This window comes from Arachis hypogaea, chromosome 17 (assembly GCF_003086295.3).
Source record: "Arachis hypogaea cultivar Tifrunner chromosome 17, arahy.Tifrunner.gnm2.J5K5, whole genome shotgun sequence".
Lineage (NCBI taxonomy): Eukaryota > Viridiplantae > Streptophyta > Magnoliopsida > Fabales > Fabaceae > Arachis > Arachis hypogaea.
The window spans coordinates 35,821,990-35,841,753 of NC_092052.1; the positions used below are offsets into that span (position 1 = coordinate 35,821,990).

At 30.3% G+C, this 19,764-nt stretch overlaps 1 protein-coding gene across 1 annotated transcript; it reads right to left on the minus strand.

Moving 5' to 3' along the window:
* Positions 1–11,722: 11,722 nt before the first annotated feature.
* LOC112763153 (uncharacterized) lies at positions 11,723–12,808 on the minus strand. Its single transcript, XM_025808896.1, has 2 exons — positions 12,398–12,808; positions 11,723–12,283 (listed from the first exon to the last, which is right to left on the minus strand). Exons 1-2 carry the CDS (start codon positions 12,806–12,808, stop codon positions 11,723–11,725), a joined length of 972 nt encoding a protein of 323 aa, XP_025664681.1.
* Positions 12,809–19,764: the final 6,956 nt, after the last annotated feature.

Below are 19,764 nucleotides of genomic sequence, written 5' to 3' on the forward strand. Positions count from 1 at the left end.
GAAATATAAGACAAAGCTTATGACCAAGGACTGTCATCAAGTTGGAGCGATTGACTACTCCTAAATATAAAACTCTATTATAAGGCCAACTATAATTAGGATTGTTCTATCTGTAACATTGTCAAAAGGATGATCTTTGTGCTAATTTGATTTTAACAATGCATTTTTGAATGAAAACTCAAATGAAAATGTCTATATGATGTAGCTAGCCTCAATAAATTAAAGCTTCTCTACTTCTGGTTCTAATAACACTTGTGTAAATTAACTAAACATGGCTGTTTGTGGCTTGAAGCAGGCCCCAAGGGCCTATTCACTACTCTTCATCATAATCTCTTTAATTTTGGTCTTGTTAACACTACTTCTTATCCTTCTCATTTTTTTTAGATTTACACCTACTTCAACGTGCTATTTTCATAGGTGATAACATTGGAAAACTTAAGCACTTAATTTCATAACTTAATACAAAATTTTTATTAAAAGACCTTGGTCAGCTTCATTATTTCCTTGGCCTTGAGTTTAATTTTCTCAATTCGGGTGATCTTAATGTTTCATAAAGCAAATACATCCATGATTTATTAAAAAGAGTTTCCATGGACAATTCTAATTGCATGCACAATTCACTTCTTCAACACTAGAAGGCACTCAAATGTATTCTTAGATATCTGACAAGTACGGCAATTCAAGGTATTTAGTTCACTATAAATACTAATTATCGTCTCCTTGCATTTGCAGATGCAGATTAGGCAAATAATCCAGATGAGCAAAGGTCTACTAGTGGCCTGGCATGTGCGTGTATCTTGTCAATAATCCAATTTTTTGGTGCAGTAGGAGATAATCTATAAGCAGATCTTCCACTGAGGAGAAATGTAGGTATCTTGTTGATGTTATAACCAAACTACTTTGGATCCAAAAACTTCTCAAAAAACTCAGAATTCCATCTCCTTTGGCTCCAACAATTTATGGTGACAATTTATGGAGAGTACGCGTTGAGTTATGTAAATAACTAATTTTAAATTAATAATGATAAATATTATTTTATTGGATTAAACACCTAATTAGTTTTTAATTGTGTTTGATTAGTATTACAAGCTAAAGAAATAAAATAGAGTAGTCCAAATCAATTGAAACAAAGAAACAGAAGTTGCTGAAAGTAAACCCAAAAGAAAATAACAAAGAAATCATGAGTTAAGAGGTAAGTGAAGCAAATCCAGCCCAAGTTGCATCATTCAAGTGGAAGCTTTCCAGAGCTATCATTCACGAGTTCACTTCGGTCAGAAACATGAAGAAAGAGAAGAAAGCTTCTTTCTGGCTCACTAGAGAAGAAAGAAAGAGAAAGGAAGATTACAAAAGCAAATGTCTAATCACCAAAATCAAAACGAGCTAAGCTTAGTCAGAAGTTAAAGGTGATTTATTTCCATTTGCATGCATTTTATTTTCTTACTCCTTTTCCAACTTTCTGCAACACCATTTTGGGAATAATGGAGAAGGAAATCTCTGATCTATACTGCTGTAAATCAATGGTTTACAAAGTTACTTGGAGCCAATCAAAGCACATTTTTAATGGTATGGATTTGAGACTTATCACTAAACAATAATCCTTGTTGCTCAGTTGACCTCGGCAAAAAAGAATATCAGAATTGAAATCCCTAATTTGGGGTTTAATAGAAGAAAGTGAAATGACAATTTTGGGAAGCACAAAGCTCAAGGAGTTGACTAAGGAAAGATCCAAGACAGCAACTTGTGAAGAGGTACAAAAAAGAAAATTTTGTTTTCTGAATGAAAAGGAGAGAGAACCAGATTTTGAGTTTGTTCTGAAGAGTTTTTCTGTGAAGAGTTCATCAACTTTGGACAATGTTTTCTAGTAAAAGAAGCATTCCGCCAAGATGAAGAACTTAATCAGAGTCATCTGAATTCGATTCAACTTATAGCAACAGATGTTGTTAATGCATCAATCTCCTTCATGTTCTACAATTTGTATTTTATTTTCCACGTATATCTTTCTGTAATTTCTTGAGTGAAAAAAGACAGAAAGAGAGGAATTAAGAAAAAGCCTATGAGTGATAAAAGGCTGAGTGAAACACTTGAGAGAAAAGCCTAGAGTGATTTCATATTTCTTTAGGTTATTTCTATTGTCTTGTATTTTATACCTGTGAGGTACCCCTTTCTAAGTTGGGTTAGCACTTAGAGTGAAGAGTTAGGTATTAGCATAACCAAGTCAAGTTAGCTGAGAACTTAAGAGAAAAGGATTGTGTGAATCCTATGTAATTGGTATATGTAATACTTTAACTATAGTGAAAATTTCACCACAGTTGTGGTGGAGACTGGATGTAGGTTGCATTGCACAAGGCAACTGGACCAGGATACATGCATGTGTCATTCTTCTTCCCTTTCTTTAAGTTATGTTTTTTGATATTTGTGAGACAAAACGGAATTGTCTCATAAAGTTTTCGCTACACAATTCAAACAGATTCTAAGTAAAGGCTTATTTCATTAAAGTAAAAGAAGGCCATAGATTCACCCCCCTTCTCTAAGCCTTCTACAACCTTCAATTGGTATCTAGAGCCAAGGTCTCAAGAATCAAGCTTCACCGCTTGGAGCAAAGGTCCAATGGTGAACAACTTGGGTACAACCATAGTTGCCTACACTCTAACAAAAGGCCAGTAAACAACAGGCCTCCATTATTCAATGGAAAGAACTATCCCTACTGGAAAGAGAGGATGTGGATCTTCATCCAATCCATTGATTATAACATATGGAAGATTGTTGTGAGTGTCCCCAAGATTCCAACAAAGATTAGTGCTGATGGAGTGGTGACTCCAAAAGAAGAAATTGAATGGAACGATTATGACAAAAAGAAAGTGGAGCTGAACGCGAAAGCCATCAACCTTCTACACTGTGTTATCAGCTTTGAGGAGTATTGAAAGGTGTCAAGATGCAAGACGGCCAAAGAAATCTGGGAAAAACTCCAAGTTACACACGAAGGCACCAAGCAAGTCAAAGAAACGAGGATTGATATGCTGCAAAAAGAGTATAAGATGTTCAACATGAAGGATGGAGAAAGTATTGATGAGATGTTTGAGAGATTCTCAATCATAATAAACAGACTTGATGCTATGGATTTAACTCACACAGAACAAACCCTAGTGAGAAAAGTCCTTAGAAGCCTCACAAAGGAATAGGAAACAAAAGCCACTGTCCTAGCCGAGAGTAATAACCTGAGTCCCATAACATATGATGAGCTGAGAGAAAAATTTCTTGCCTATGAAACCACACACACTAGCCAAGACTCAAAGAAAAAGGGAATAACCCTTAAGTCAAAAGTTGAATAAAAAGAAAGTAAGTCTAGTGACAGTTTTTCAGATGATGAACTTGTGTTTTTTGCTAGGAGACTTAGAAGGCTAATGAGGAACAAAGGCAAGTACAAGGGATCAAGCTCAAAGGAGTACAAGAAGGACATGAGTAAAGTGGTTTGTCACAACGGCAAGGAGGCGGGGCATCTCAAGTACAACTGTCCGAAACTCAAAAAGGAGGATAAAGGAAAGAAAGAAAAGAAGAGAATGCTCGTCGCATCTTGGAAGGATCTTGAGAACGATTCGGATGAGGAAGAAGCCTCCAAATGCGAAGCTCAAATCTGTTTTATGGCTGGTGAGGATCAACTTGATGAGGTAAATTACTATGACCTGCCCATAAATGATTTACATGTTATCATAGATGATCTCATTTTGAATTCTGAAAAACTGCTAAACAAACACAATAAATGCAAATTTAAAAAAGAAATGCTGAAAGCTGAAAATGATTTTTTGAGAGAAAAGGTGAAGAAAACTGAATGTGCTTTGGATATTATTGAAGAAAATAGATTTCTGAAATCTGAACTTGAGAAACTAAAAGGAAAGCACATTATGGATCATTCTAAAGAACTTATTGCTGAAAATGAAAGATTAAATGAAATGATTAAAAGATTGAATAGTGATTTAGCAAAATTTGCTTAAAGTTCTAGCAACTTGGACAAATTACTTGCAAATCAAAGACCATTGTTCGAAAAATCTGGTATAGGATATATAACAAAAGATAATGCAGTTTTTGATAATTCTTCAACAAAATTTATAGCCTCTTCTTCAAAAACAAAATCCATCAAAAATAAATCTGGCCTAGGACATGTTCCCACCTATGAAGAGAAATTTAAAAAATAATGTTTTCATGAAACTGCATCATCTTCAAGAACCGAACCTACATCAAACAAGTCAGATTTGGGCTATGTATCAAAAAATGAGGTTACTTTCAAAACTCCACAGTTTCACAAAAGAACCTCTTTTTCAAAAAGTCCATATGCTTTCAAAAATTCTTATTTGAATGATCTTGCAAAAAGAAACAAAGTCAACAAAAATATATTTGTCAAGAGAAACGACCATTTTTCAAAAATTAGAAAACCTCAACCTCTCAATCATTTTCAGCATAAAAATTTAAATCAATTTCAGCAACATGCATCATAAAATCATTGCCTTAATTGTAAGAAAATAGGCCATTCTTACTTACAATGCTTCGTTGAAAAAAGAAAAGTAGGAAACCAAACTTACAATGTTGTTTGATCAAAAAGTTTTGAAATTGAGTCTGAATCAGTACATGAAATTTTAATAAATTTGAAAGAAATAGTATTGAGAAGTAATTTGTATGGGACTCGAGACGCATCTATTTGTATCAAGGGTCCATACGCGTTTCGGTTGGTCTTACTGTAACTGGTTTGTCTGGAAATATCCGTACCCATATCTCTTATATTAAAACTTTCCAAGATCCGCCTCATGGCATCCAAGTTGAAAGAGATAAATTAAACAAGTATGGTCGCCCCCTATTAGGATGTACTATTAAACCAAAATTGGGGTTATCCGCAAATTGTACCTTTTCATAAGTTATATAATTAAGGTTATTTTAGGAAAAAATTTATTTTGGAATAGTAAAAATATTTGGGATAAATCATAGACTAATTTAATATATAGACAATTGTTTTATACTAAATGTTAAAATTTTTCAATAAATATTTGAAATTTGTTTGAAAACTGATGCACTTTCAAACGGAATTTACAAATGATGTTATTTTCGTCCCAAATTTGTGGAAAAAAATTTTAGCTACTTCGAAAGGTTAGCTATAGTAAAAGCATTTAAGACTAATTATAGACAAATTTGGGATAAAATTAACATTTTTTCAAAATACGTCCCAAATCCGTCTGAAGTTATTGCGCATATTCAGATGGAATACAGACGAATTATAGTTTTTATCCAAAATGTATTGCTAATCTGTATGAAAATTTTGGCGCCAACCAAAAAAATTTGGCGCCAAAATTTGGGACAAAATTTAGACAAATTTAGGACAAAATATATTATTCCAATACCTCCACTAAAAGTTGTTCAACATTTGTCTTAAATTTGTCCGAAATTAAAAAGTCATTCAGACGGAATGAATTTCATCTGAAATTTTCGTCCAAAAAAACCCTATTTCTAGTAGTGGGCAGTGGGGCTGACGGAGCGGCGGGGAGAGGAGAGGGTTAGAGAGAGAGTGGGAGAACAGAGATTAGAGACAGAGAGAGAAGATTTCAAAACGAAAGGGGAGACGGTTCATGCTTTGAATTTTAGGGCTTGTTACCGTAGATTTACCGACAGATAAATCTGACAGTAACACATTGTGGTCACCAAAATGGAGCGTTCCACTAAATGGGTTTTCTGCTCGTAAATCCCATGCTACATTTTGCGCCAATTTTTCTCGTTTTTCCTCTAGTTATTACCGGCAAATTTACAATCGGAAATGAAAATCCGCCAATTTAACATGACGAATTCCACACCAAAACTGTCAATAAATCCGTCAATAAAGTCGACGTTAATGTGCGATGCTAAATCCGACGGTAACTCTGACGGTAATAAGTACATTTCTTGTAGTTCTTAGTAATAATTTTTTAGGAGTTTTACGTTTAAATCAAATATTATTTAAATTAGTTATTATATCTTTTAGGATATTTAGTTTAAATCAAATATGATTTAAATTAATAAAGTTAATTTTAGAGTCATATCTATAAAGATTTGGCTCATTTTTAGGTTAATCTATTAGGGGATCTATTTAAACATTTTTTTGTGGGATGATTAACACAGTATTTGATGAATAAATCTTCGTGGTTACTTTATACATATTTTTCTATGTGTGATCAAGTAAGATGAGTGATTTGATTTGTTTGTTGTCTGAAAAAATTTGAAAAATCCAACCTAAGAGTAATTCTTAGTATTAGTTCTTTCAATTTTCAGTCATTTAATCTAAGTTGTCAAAGACAGATTTTTTAAAGGTCAAGTAGAGAAAAATTATTCGGTGATCTAAATTGTTAAGAATAGATTTTTTAAAAATTTAGTAAAAAAATCTCCTTTTTGTATCAGTTCTATTTTTTCATTTTTTGTGTTTTTGCTGTGTCTTTTTTAGTCTTTCATTCTTTGTTTATATTTTTTTTATCATTGTTTTATTAGCTTATCATTCTTTGTTTATATTTTTTTTTATCATTGTTTTATTAGCTTATCATGATATAGAGCCATTTTTTGTGAATTCAATCCTTTTTACCACTTTTTTGATAATGTGATTGTCTTTATTTTTTTTTTTTGTATTTTTTTATTCATCTAAAACTTTTTTTTTTGACAATCTCATACCTTATTATGATGGCTCTCAAAATTTTTGAAATTCTGCAACTATGAAATTTCTTTCTTTTCTATTGTTGAGAAATTAGAAGATAATAAATTTTCAATGTAAAAGTATGAGGCACTTCTCATTATCTAGAGTTCGAGTATGAAACCAATTTTAAAAGCGATTACGTACTCATGGAATTATGTACTCTTTTCATATTGAAGTTATAACTATTAAAAATGTCTAAAAAACAAATCTTTTAACAACAACAAATAGACTTCGACAGAGAATGCATGGTTGGTGTCATACCAAGTAGTTATATTTAGTTATTAAAAAAAAACTTCTATTAAAATATAATTACAAAACTTTCTAGTTCTAGAATGATCTATCAATAGGAGTCTTAGAATTAAAAAAGTGTTGAAATTGTTTGAAAAAATATTGTAAACATTCTAACACACAGATATAAAGAAAAAAAAAAATCAAGTATTCATTTCACTGTCTCTTTCATTTATGTCTTTAATATTTTCAGTTTATCTATAATATTTTATTTTGAGTTATGTTAAGTTAATAATATATTTATTATCTATATTTCAATACTGGTTCTTCTTTTTTTTTTCTTCTTAAATTTCTATTAATATACTCTGATCGGACAACCCACAATATTTGAAAACTCGATCATTGACGTGAACAAATTGCAATAATAATAATAATAATAATAATAATAATAATAGAACACAAAGTAAAAAGTTAGTTGAACACAACTTTTTTGCAAGTGCGATGACCACAAAAAAGAATGCAACTAACTTGAACACTATTTGAAATACTATAGTCTCCTTTAATATATAAATGGAAAAATATAGGTAGACAATGAAAATACTAAACAATGTGAATAATGGATATATCGGATGTTTAATTCACTAGGTATGCAGATAATTATCCTAATATTAAAATTTAGGTATGCAATTTAGGAATGTAGTGTATTTTTATTTTATTGGATCAATTTTAGAGCCTATTATTTATATTGTTCACACAAACTATATAAAGTCCTATATAAATAGATTCATAAGTCCACTTCTTGGTCTCTTCCCCCATTATATTTTGAACTTCCTCCATTCTAAGTTACATCAACCTATGTAAATGATAAACTACGTTGCTAACTCCATATGCTGTAAAGACAAGTGAAATTCCTCTACCCATTGCTCCAACCAACATGGAACGAAATTCTACTTCCATTGTCAATACCGATCCTTCTTTCGCACTGCCACTTCCTCTTCTCTTTAACCCCAATCTTTTCCACTTTTGCTTTCTCATTCTTCTAATCAACACCTTGCTGATATATACACTCGAAATTGAATGAATATTCAAATTTTCCTAAATTCTCTAGTTGCCTCATAATCTACAGCTACAATAATTGAGTGAAGTTACATGTGTTTTTTATATATTTAATGTATTTCAAAATAAATTATAACTATATTATATAACTCTTAAATGTTATAAATGAATATTAATATATAACAGAAATAAAAAAAGTACAAGTAACACTTTGGTATTGTATAAATATAAATGTAGAGACACTATGATCACAAAAGCCATTAATATATATGACTCATAAAGGTAACTTTTTTGTAGTGTATGTGTTGTCCACTATATGAGTTTTCATTCATTATTAGAACATAACAATAACAATGTTCCTAGACAACCCTACCACGACCATGATTATTATTGTGGGTAGCGTGGCGTGTTGATGTTAAATAATTGTTAAGCACGGTTGCTTATAAAGCTTTCTTTTTAGTTTTTTCTCCTCCACCATACCTACCTATGCCAATACTAACCAGTAGAAATAACAGAAACTTTTGTATGGTTATAGAGTTTCTAATAAATTAATGTAGAATAATTAACAAAGAAAATAGGTCAACTTTGGTCAAATTAGTTTGGTTGAGAACCTGAAAACCGTGTGCAGGTCCTCAGAAATAGTTCTAAAAAAAATAATTCTAGATAACCATTTTTTTTGGGGGGATAATAATAGAAATTAGAGATAATACTAAAGTTATTTTATTTAATATAATATCTTTGTTTTGTTATTTATAATATTTCTTAATCTGTAGGATTAATCCATTGTGGATCAGAACTCTATTTAAGGGTTTGCTGCTAATCAATAGGTTACTGCATACATAAAATGCAATTCGAACTTCTGACATTTATTTAACCAAACTAGTGAGTTAACTACTAGACTAACTCAAGTTAATTTTATTTAACATAACATCTAATCATTTATAATTTCATGCATATAACATCTATAATTACATATTTATTACATCTAAAATTACATAACTATTCTAACAATAATTAATATTAAATAAGGCAACTTTATATTGTTTGAGTTGATTTTTTATTGCCTCTCAAATATTATTGCTTTTTTTAGTTAAAATCGGTCAAGTTTTTTAAAATTATTGTGTTTATCTTAAATTTCAAATTCGAAATTATAAATTTTTAATTTCAAATCCTAAATTATAAATTCTAAACGGCCCTAAATCCTCAAAAAATGTGAAAATTTAAAGCTAAAAAAATTAATTAATATTAACTAACTAAAATATAATTCTCTGTACTTTTTTTAAGAATTATATTTCTAAAATTATTGTTGTTTATTTGTTGAAAATTCATAACTAATTATGTAAGCTTACTCTACGAGTAACATGCATAACTATATAATCAACCACGAAAATATCATACATGTGGACAATACAATGCAGACTTTTTAATAGTGGAATTTATGAAAAAAGTTCATTTCTACAGGAATTATTATTATCCAGTTTAATTTAAAAAATATTAGGAGCATCAAAATTTATTATTTTTTTATCATTACTTAATTAGTAATCCAACAACATATTTTATTCTATATATTAAATATTAATAACTAACTAATAACAAAAAATAATAAATTTTAATAACCTTCTATCATTCCTCGTTCAGTTTTATTTGATGTTACATTGTGCTCATGAACTTAATAATAGTAACATAATATATACTTTTCTGAACGCATATATAGTAACATAATGTATAATATCAAATGCGTGGATTCTCTAATTCAATTTAGTGCAATACCATTGTTTGACATTAAACTCAAGCTTAATTATATATTGAGTAGGGAGTAGTATATTAGTCATCAACTCATCACAAGATTTAAAAGATTAATTTATTAAATTGATAATTGGGTTGCTGTATGTATATAGATCGATTTAATTAGCAAACATTATTAATATAAAGTGAAATCAATTTTTGTGTGTCGTCTATCAAAAGGAGGTAAAAACATTAGGTTAAGGTCAACATCAAAACTGGAACACCTATGTGGAAAGCATAACAATTTTGGGACCTAATTATAAAATCAATTGTCACATGCAAAAAAGAGTTTGATTAGAAAGCTTTTTGGAGGTTTGTAGTGGTATTCCATAATCAGAAAGTAGAAGGCTGGGCACACCACTCAATGAAATAGGATCCTCTCTTCGTTAAGGAAAGCTCTATAATAGATTCTTCAAGATGCTACATAATGTGCTTGACAAGATGTTTCATTCAAATTCAACATAAAAATGTCTTCTTAATTTTATTATTTCTTTTTATAAAAAGGAATTCATAAACCATTAAACGCTTTTTAATTTACATATTGGTGCATGGATGGTGTAGAACGCTTGTATGGGGGTTGGAAGTGCTTCACAAAATTGTGGTGTCAGGGGTGAACAACTCGGACCCTCCGAGTTCCAAGCACAACACGCACGGTTTGAGAAGCGTTGATTTCGTTCACTGAAACTTGCAACTTGGACCCTCCGAGATCGATGAAACACACGGACCGTCCGATTTCCTCTCCACCCATCGCACGGTCCGAGTTCGTCACCAAGTTGACACACGTCGCGCGCATAGTTAACCCCGAACGGTGCCCCTGAAATCCAACAAAGACCCCTCGACACCCTCTCTCACCATTCGATTACCATTCACTCACTCACATTTCACTCTCAACTTCAGTCACCTTCTTCATCCTTTCTCTGGCTTCTTTGCATGGAGGAGCTTTAATCATGCCAAAAAAATATAAAGTTAAAGATATTGATCGATCTGAGCTTTACATTATTCATTATCTCAATGTTCCTGATTATGTAAGTTTTTTTAAATTTTTTTTAAATTTTATAAATTTAGTATGTTTATATTTATTAATAATAAAAATTTAATTATTATGGCTGTTGTGAAAAATGCAGTTAAAGAAAATAAATAGAATGATTACTAATTTTTCAATATTTGTTAGATTTTTTAAAAATTTTTTTATAGATTTTTAATGATAAATATTATTATAAGGAAATTAATATTAAAAATTTAATTATTATGACTGTTGTGAAAAATGTAATTAAAGAAAATAAATAGAATGATTGTTACTAATTTTTTAATATTTGTTAGATTTTTCAAAAAATTTTTTACAGATTTTTAATGATAAATATTATTATAAGGAAATTAATATTAAAAATTTAATTATTATGACTGTTGTGAAAAATCCAATTAAAGAAAATAAATAGAATGATTGTTACAAATTTTGCAATATTTGTTAGATTTTTCAAAAAAATTTTGACAGATTTTTAATTATAAATATTATTATAAGGAAATTAATATTAAAAATTTAATTATTATGGCTATTGTGAAAAATGCAATTAAAGAAAATAAATAGAATGATTGTTACTAATTTTTCAATATTTGTTAGATTTTTCAAAAAATTTTTTACAGATTTTTAATTATAAATGTTATTATAAGAAATTCTTTATTATTATTGTTAGTTAGTTTTTCTTCCGCCTGTAATAGAAAAAGAAAAGAGAAGTAAATAGAGTGGTATAAGTAGAGAATGTAATTTTTGTTTAAATTTTTAATTAATTTTTAGTATAATTATGTGTGAAGAACGTTAATCATTTTTAAATGTTTTTTTTAAAAATTAACTATAACTATTAATGATGAAGTTGATGTTAATGTTATTGTTATTGTGAGATAGTGTTATTGTTGAATGATTAGTAGGATTATTGTAGTTAAGGCATGTTAGCTTTTTTGTTATGAGAATATTTCAATAGAATTATTTAAGGAAGAAGCCGTTAATAATTTGCTTAAATCTAATAAATGGTTACCAATGTTGACGACCAATTTTTGGAGGTACGGGGCCTTGAACTTTCTCAGAAAATTTGACTCTATATGTCTGATACAAAACATATGAAAAATTCTAGGCGGTGACCAAGCTCCGTTACTGCGCTCCACAGCTGCATTGATGGACTCGTACCTGTCGGATATTAGACCGACACCATCCCGAGTAACAACATGTTGACGCAGGTTACTAAGAAAAAAATGCCATGCATCAGAAGTCTCTCCCTCCACAATAGCAAACGCAATTGGGACGATATTGTTATTGCCATCCTGTGAAACTGCCACAAGCAGACAACCCTTATACTTTCCGTACAAGTGAGTCCCATCCACCTGGACAATTGGCTTACAATGTCTGAATGCCCTAATATAAGGGTAATAACTCCAAAATACACGATGCAGTACCCGAATATCACCCACCAAGTCATCGCCTTGATATGCAGGCATAGTTTCAAAATGGACAACAGCAGATGGCTCCTTGTGACACATGGCCTCAAACCATATAGGCAACGCCTCATAAGAGGCTTCCCAACCTCCAAATATTTTTTCTACTGCCCTTTGCTTAGCCAACCATGCTTTTCGGTAGCTCACGGTGTAGTTGAACTTCGATTGCACTTCTGCTATAACCGATTTTACCTTTAAGGAGGGGTCAGCCTCAACCAGTGGTTTTATTGCTTCTTCAATTGTGATAGAATCCAGTTTCGAATGATCCTGTGAAATGGTGGCTCTGGTACAGGTGTGGCTACCATTATACCTCCTTATAACCCAACAGTACTTCCTGCTGATCAAGCTAACCCTGATAACCCAATCACACCCTGACCCATATTGTGTACACTTGGTATAAAATGTCAACGGCTCAGACTCATACACCCGGTAGTCTACGCTTCGTCGTATCGTATACTCTTTTACCGCCTTAATAACAGCTTCTCTGGAACTGAACTCCATACCAATGGCAAATTCACCATCTGCGACAATAGAAACTTCTGCTGCGACAGCCACCATTGGAAAAAAATTCATTAATACACAGGTATTTCATAAGCGATTCTAAAGGTAAATCAAATTTCACTGCATCCAGTATGCTATAACTCCAGACTTTGCAACATGTTATTATGTCACTCTAAACAAAATAAGAACATAAGCAGCAAAGGTAAAAACTACTACATTCAACGCATGACTAATTAATGGTAAATAAAAAGTGAATTATTCATAACTCAATCAATGTCTAACTAAAAAAAATCCTAATATCACGATTACTTTACCTGCAGTCATATATTCCGGATATTCCGGAACATGCATGGCTTCCAAGTCCAACACTCGCATGAATGATGGCTCCTCAAACGGCATTTCGTTTGCGAGTGCATTTGCCACTTCTGTCACATCTGGGGCCATGGTTCCGTCACCTTGATCTTCATCTCCATCTGGACCAACAAATTCGTAGTTGCTTTCGAACTTTTCTTCACTGTCACTATTATAATCTTCCCGTAGAATATTCCGGTCAGCCTCAGATTGTTCAAACTCAACATACAACTCGATGAACGAGATCTGAGACCGATTTTCAATATACATTGAAAACATCTCCTGCATGCTCGCTTCGTCCGTCACATATTTGGTTTGATACTGGATGAATCCACCAAACACCGGTACGGGATATCTGTATAGGATACATGATATCTTTCTTGCCCGCTCAGAATTAATCTTTTCACAGATTACACCTTTGAGTTCTTCAAATGAGATAATAAAAGGAATAACAAGATCTAATGGGTTTTCACAAATAAATTTTACTCCTTCACTCGTTTGTAACAAAATCTGACCAAAATAGTATATTTTTAGCAATACTTTGTCACTCATTTTTTTCACTCAACAAAAAATAAGCATAAGCTTAGCCTTAGCAACTACACTTTCAAAATCAAAACTAAAAAATCCAGATAGAAGAAGAGAGGAAGCAGCCGCTCAACAAGGAAGAAGACGGAACTAAGCTCCCACCACTAACACTTCACTCTTTTATATCAGCATGGTTAAGGAACTCGCACCCTTCGACTAGGTTAAACTGAACCAAAAAAAAAAAAAAGGTAAACGAACTCGGACTATCCGAGTTCCTCTTAGCCCTTCCACAAAACGGAGGGTCCGAGTTCAATGTGCTTCAACTCAAACTATCAATCACGAACTCGGACCGTGCGATATGCGACGACATTTCCTACTAAAGAAATCGTAGGGTACGATTTCAATACCCAAAATTTTTTCCCTCCAATATTGGACCATGCGATTTGTTATTCAAAAATTTAATCCAAAGAACTCGCACGGTCCAAGTTCCTCTATATCACACTGACAACCAAACTGTCCCACATATTTGTGAAGTCCCCCATAACCCTATATCGACGCATAGCACACACATGGCCTCCATTTCCATAAAATTGAGCCACCATTAAACAACCTTTCCTATATCGACAAATATAACTAACAATAGTCTTTCAAAGGAAAAATGGACCAGTGATGTATTTTCCCTTTTAGAAGAAAAAGAATATAAATTATTTCAAGAATTATAAAAGTTGGGTATGTTTTTTTTTATAAAATTATTTATAAGGTTAGATAAAAATACTCAAATTATTTTTTTAGATAATTTTATCCAACTAATCGAATTTTTTATGAGTATATAAAATTAATTTATATCTTTTATAATTAACAATTAGCACTTAAATATTTTATAATTAAAAATAATATATTACTCTTTTTTTATAATTAAGGCACAATATATAATCAGAGGCGGATTTAGAAGGGGCAGTTGGCCATGTCCCCTCTCGCAAAAATTTTAAAACTTTTATTTATTATATAATGTGAATTCAATTTTAAAATTAACATGTTAGTCTAGTGCAGGAGCGGAGTTAGATAAAATATTAGAGGGGGTAATAAATATTTACACAATAAAATAAAATTAAAATAAAATTTTAAGGGGGTTAAACTAAAATTTACATATAATTTACATGTAAAAAATTAAAATTAGAGGGTCATTGTCCCCCTTTTTATGTATGTAGCTTCGCCCCTGATCTAGTGACTAATTAGTATATTTTCTGTCACAAAATCTGAATTCAAATTTTAATTGTTGTATTTTAAACATTAATAGTGTATTATAATTTTTTTAGGTCAATTATTTTGATTAATAAATATTTTTAATTGTTTTTTTATTTTTTAATTTTTATTAACTATTTTAATAATAAATCTTTTCTTATTGTTCCTTGTATGTTTTAATTTTTTTCTTAATTCCTAAATCTATTATCATATAAAAAATACTTTAATTTTTATAATAAATTCTAATTGAATAGTATAAAAGTATATACATATATAAAAATTAAAATGTTTCACCATTTATTTATTTTTTCATGATATTAAAATAATAGCATATTAAATAAATTATTTATTAGTATAAATATTTTAATTTATTAGTATAAATATTTTATATATTTTATTTACTAATTTATTTTAAATTAAATTCATATATCAAAAGTATCAGAGTAACTGGTTTATATTATTTGTGTTATATTTTTTTATAATAGTAAAGGATAAAAATTTGAATTGTATGAGAAAAAAAACTTTGATATATGAGCTTTTTAAAAGTATTTATTTTTGGTTATTATGAATGATATTAAATATTAAATTATTATCTTTAATTAGTAGAGCTTTTTGTTTTAATATAACACTTGTTAATAAATGTTTTTATTAAAAATAATAATATAAAATAATATCACTAATTATATAATACAATATTTAATTACATCAATATTTAATTTTTGATTTCCTCTACAAAAAATTTCTAAATTCGCTCCTGATAATAAGAAGGATAATAATATGTGTTTGAATATAAAAAGTATATTAAAGGAGTAATTTTTTAATACTTTAATTCATCTCACATAATGGGGAATGGTAATAGAGTTTCTCGAGGTGGATTCCTATCTTTAGCTACCATTCAAAATTTCAAATCACCGTTTAACGTAAGAACGGAATGTTATAAACTAATTTTTTTTGTTTAAATTAAATTGAGAAGGGTTTAAACCGTCTGATTTAATTCAAATTGTCCTAATTTTTTTAGAGCAATTAAAGGATTCATTGAGAAATATTGAGTCCAAAAATTTATTTGAAAAGTAAAAGTATAATTATATTAAGTTAAATAAATTATGTGTCACAAATAATTAGAGGTGTTTTTGTCAATTTAATATCACTAAATGGTTGAGAGGGGAATAGGTTGGAAAAATATTTAGTAAATGGACCAAAACAAATATCTTTGAAGTTGAATTTGGGTCCTCAGTGTGGTTCGAGTCAAAAAGACAAAAATGTCCTAAATAAAGATAGGCCCAAAATCTCTTCATTTTGTTCTAATGCCTTCCTTGAATAGGGGTGTGACAAAGTCAGGTGGCCCATTAAGGGATTTGAACTTGCATTGAGCCTAATTAGGTTTCACCTTTAAAATATAATTAGTGGATTTGGACGAATATAAAAGCCTACTTATATATATAAGCCAGGCTTGAACCATCAAAAAAGCATTCCAATCCTAGTAGGTTGGCTCAATTATTTCTTTCATAAAATTATACTACAAAATTATATTTTTTATTGACTCAAAATTCATTTTTTTTTGTTTTTATGTTAGATGAATTTATAGGACCGATTGATTATAATTTAACTCGTGGATTTTTGTTTTTCGAGACCTACATAATTTTAAAGTTATAGGTTTAAGATACTTTACGATACATCAAGTATTGAGATTTTTTTTTTTTTTTGGAGGAAACCCTTTCAAAAAATAAGCATAAGGTCAGACCAAGCCTTTAAAATAAGGTTTAATTATTCTGTATAGTTTCGCAAAATTTTTAATTAGGTCCCTATATTTTTTTTTCTTTTTAATTGAGTCATTGCACTAATTTTTTTTTTAATTGGGTCTTTACACTTTTTTTTCCTTTTATTTAGGTCCCTATACCAATTCTTTTTTTTTAGTTGGGTCCCTATAAAATTAAGCCAATTACTACTAAGAAGAACTTAATTGAAAAAAAAATTAGTGTAAGGACTCAATTAAAAAGAAAAAAAGTATAGGGACCTAATTAAAAATTTCATGAAATTATAGGGACTAATAGAGTAATTAAACCTTAAAATAACTCATGCTAGGAAAAAACTCTTCTAATATATATTGAGCCAAAATTAGGTTTATCAATTTTTATGCAGATCAAACCTATTAAATTGTAGCATTGTCTAACCTTGTCTTATTCCATTCCTATCCTTAACAGGAAAAAAGACAGTCACAAAGAGAAAAGAGAGAAAAAACATGGAGAAAAATCTATCCACCATCATTCACTCTCTTACATCTCACCCAACTAGAGTTTTGATTGAGATTTTATTTTCATTTAAAATGTCCTTCATTTACTCTTTTTCACATATCAATTTTTTCGATAAGAACTTGAGAAGTCTTCCATCTATTTTTTTTTTAATTTTCAAATTTCTCACCACATATAAAATATGCAAATTAATTAATTCTACTTGAAATTAGTTATGGGTTGAGTTTTGAAACAACTAGGCATTGTTGAGTTTTGGACTCCCTTCTTATTTGAAAAAAAGGCCTAAGTATTGGTATCTAAGTCCATGATTACTTTTTGTTGACGATGAAATAGTTGAGGTGAGTTAGTGTTTAGTGAGAGAGGTCTCATTTTAAAAGAATAATAAACACTTGAGAAAAGAGAAAAGAGAAAGTTATTTTCGCACATATACAAAACTATCTCTATAAATTGATTGATGCAGATTCGTTAACCATTGGATCGAACTCAAATTTGGATAGTGTGTTCTAGACTCCAGATTCTTCATCAGATCTTTAATACAAGATCTATGGTTGGGGATATTGATGACGCAGTGGCATCTCTATTTTGTGGTAGTTTTCATCTTCGTGGTTCTTCTTTGGAAGCTTTGATATTTGAGTTGTTTGGCTTGTTGTATGGATATTTTGTGCAGTAATTTGTGACTCTTTTGTACTCTATTTTAATTATAGTGAAGCTATTTTTCTAGTTTTGGTGACTTGTAATTTTTACTTCTTATATTGAGGAAGTTTTTTACGTTAAATTGGTGTGTTCTTTGTGTATTTTTTTGCTGTCATTGGTGTGTTTATTTAGTATTGCCATGAGTATATAAGTGTGTGTTGTTGCTCCTTTAATTCTTTTAAGTAGGGAGTTAAGTGTTTCATTCCTATCATTTAGTATCATAGTTTGATTTTGGGCATTTAGTTATAACTTGATTAAAAGATGGAGGCAAATTATCATCTAGAAAAAGGTAATATGAAAGATTTGTTATTTGTCAAAAATATATATTTACCCGTATTTGCTACACAGAAACCAGAGTCTAAAATAGATGAAAAATGTGAGTTTGAACATCAACAAATTTGTAATTTTATTCGACAATGGATGGATGATAAAGTTTACAATCACATTGCTAATGAAACTCATGCTAGTACGTTGTGGAATCAAATTAAATCTTTGTATACTTCTAGGTCTAGCAATAATAAATTATACTTGTGAATATGTTAGTAAATTTGAGATACAAGGAAGAGTCACTAGTATTTGATCACTTGAATGAATTTCAATGGGTTCTTGATCATTTATCAAGCATGGGAATCAAGTTTCAAGATGAGGTTTAATGATTGTGGTTGTTAAATACTCTACCTGATTTTTGGGAGACATTTCATTTATCTTTTACTAATTCTTCTTCAAATGATAAAGTGATTATGCAACTTGTCAAAGGTGGTATTTTAAATGAAGAGGTGAGAAGAAAAATACAGAGTTCATCTACAGTTTGAAATGTTAGTCACTGAGAACAGATAGAGAAATTAGAGCAGAAGTTAAAAGAGTAGAGGTAAAAATAAGAGTAGATCCAAATCAAGATGCAAAAATATTGAGTGTCATTACTGTCATAAAAGCAGGAGTAGATCCAAATCAAAACAAAAATACTTTCTTTGAAAACAAGAAAAAAAGATAAACAAGAAAAGAAAAAAGATGGTAATGATTGTGTATCTATTATTTCAGATTATCTTCTCATTGTTGACATTGTTGGTTATGAATACAAGGTCAATTTTGTTTCTGATGATGAGTTCAGGTGGGTAATTGATAGTGGCACCTCAATACACGTCATACCAAAGATGGAGTTCTTCACTTCTTATACTCTAGGTAATTTTGGAGTGCTTAAGATGGGTAATGTTGGCTTGGACAAGGTAATTGGTGTACGAGATATTTGTCTTAAGACTGATATAGGAATTAAGTTGTTACTCAAAGATGTTAGACATGCTCTAGATATTCACTTGAATTTGGTTTCAGTTAAAAAGTTTGATAATAAAGACTTTGTTAACACTTTTAGCTTGGGACGATGAAAGCTCACTAAAGAAAACTTAGTGGTGGTTTGAGAAAAAGGTACTTCAAGTTTGTATGTAATGCATGCTATAATTGTAAAAGATAATGTGAATACGGTTGAAAGTTAAAAAAAAATTGTAGCTTGTGGTACAAAAGACTTGATCATATTAGTGAAAAAAGACTTAGCTATTTGGCTCAAAAGGATGTACTTTCTAGTTTGAAGAATGCAGAGTTGGAGAAATATTCTCATTGCATGGCAGGCAAACAAAAAAGATTATTCTTCAAGAAGCATCAACCTTCAAGAAAATCAGACTTCTTGAAATTAGTGCACTCTAATATTTATGGTCCTTTGAAGGTACGATCCTTTATTAATTTTATTAATGATCACTCAAGAAAACTTTCGACTTATACTTTGAAGACAAACAACTAAGATTTGGAAAAGTTCAAACAATTCCAAGCATTGATTGAGAGGAAGACAAGTAAAGAGCTTATATGTATTCGCACTGATAATGATGGTGAGTATCGTGGACCATTTGATGAGTATTGCAAGCAGCAAGACATTAGGCATGAAATGACACCTCCTAGAACACCTCA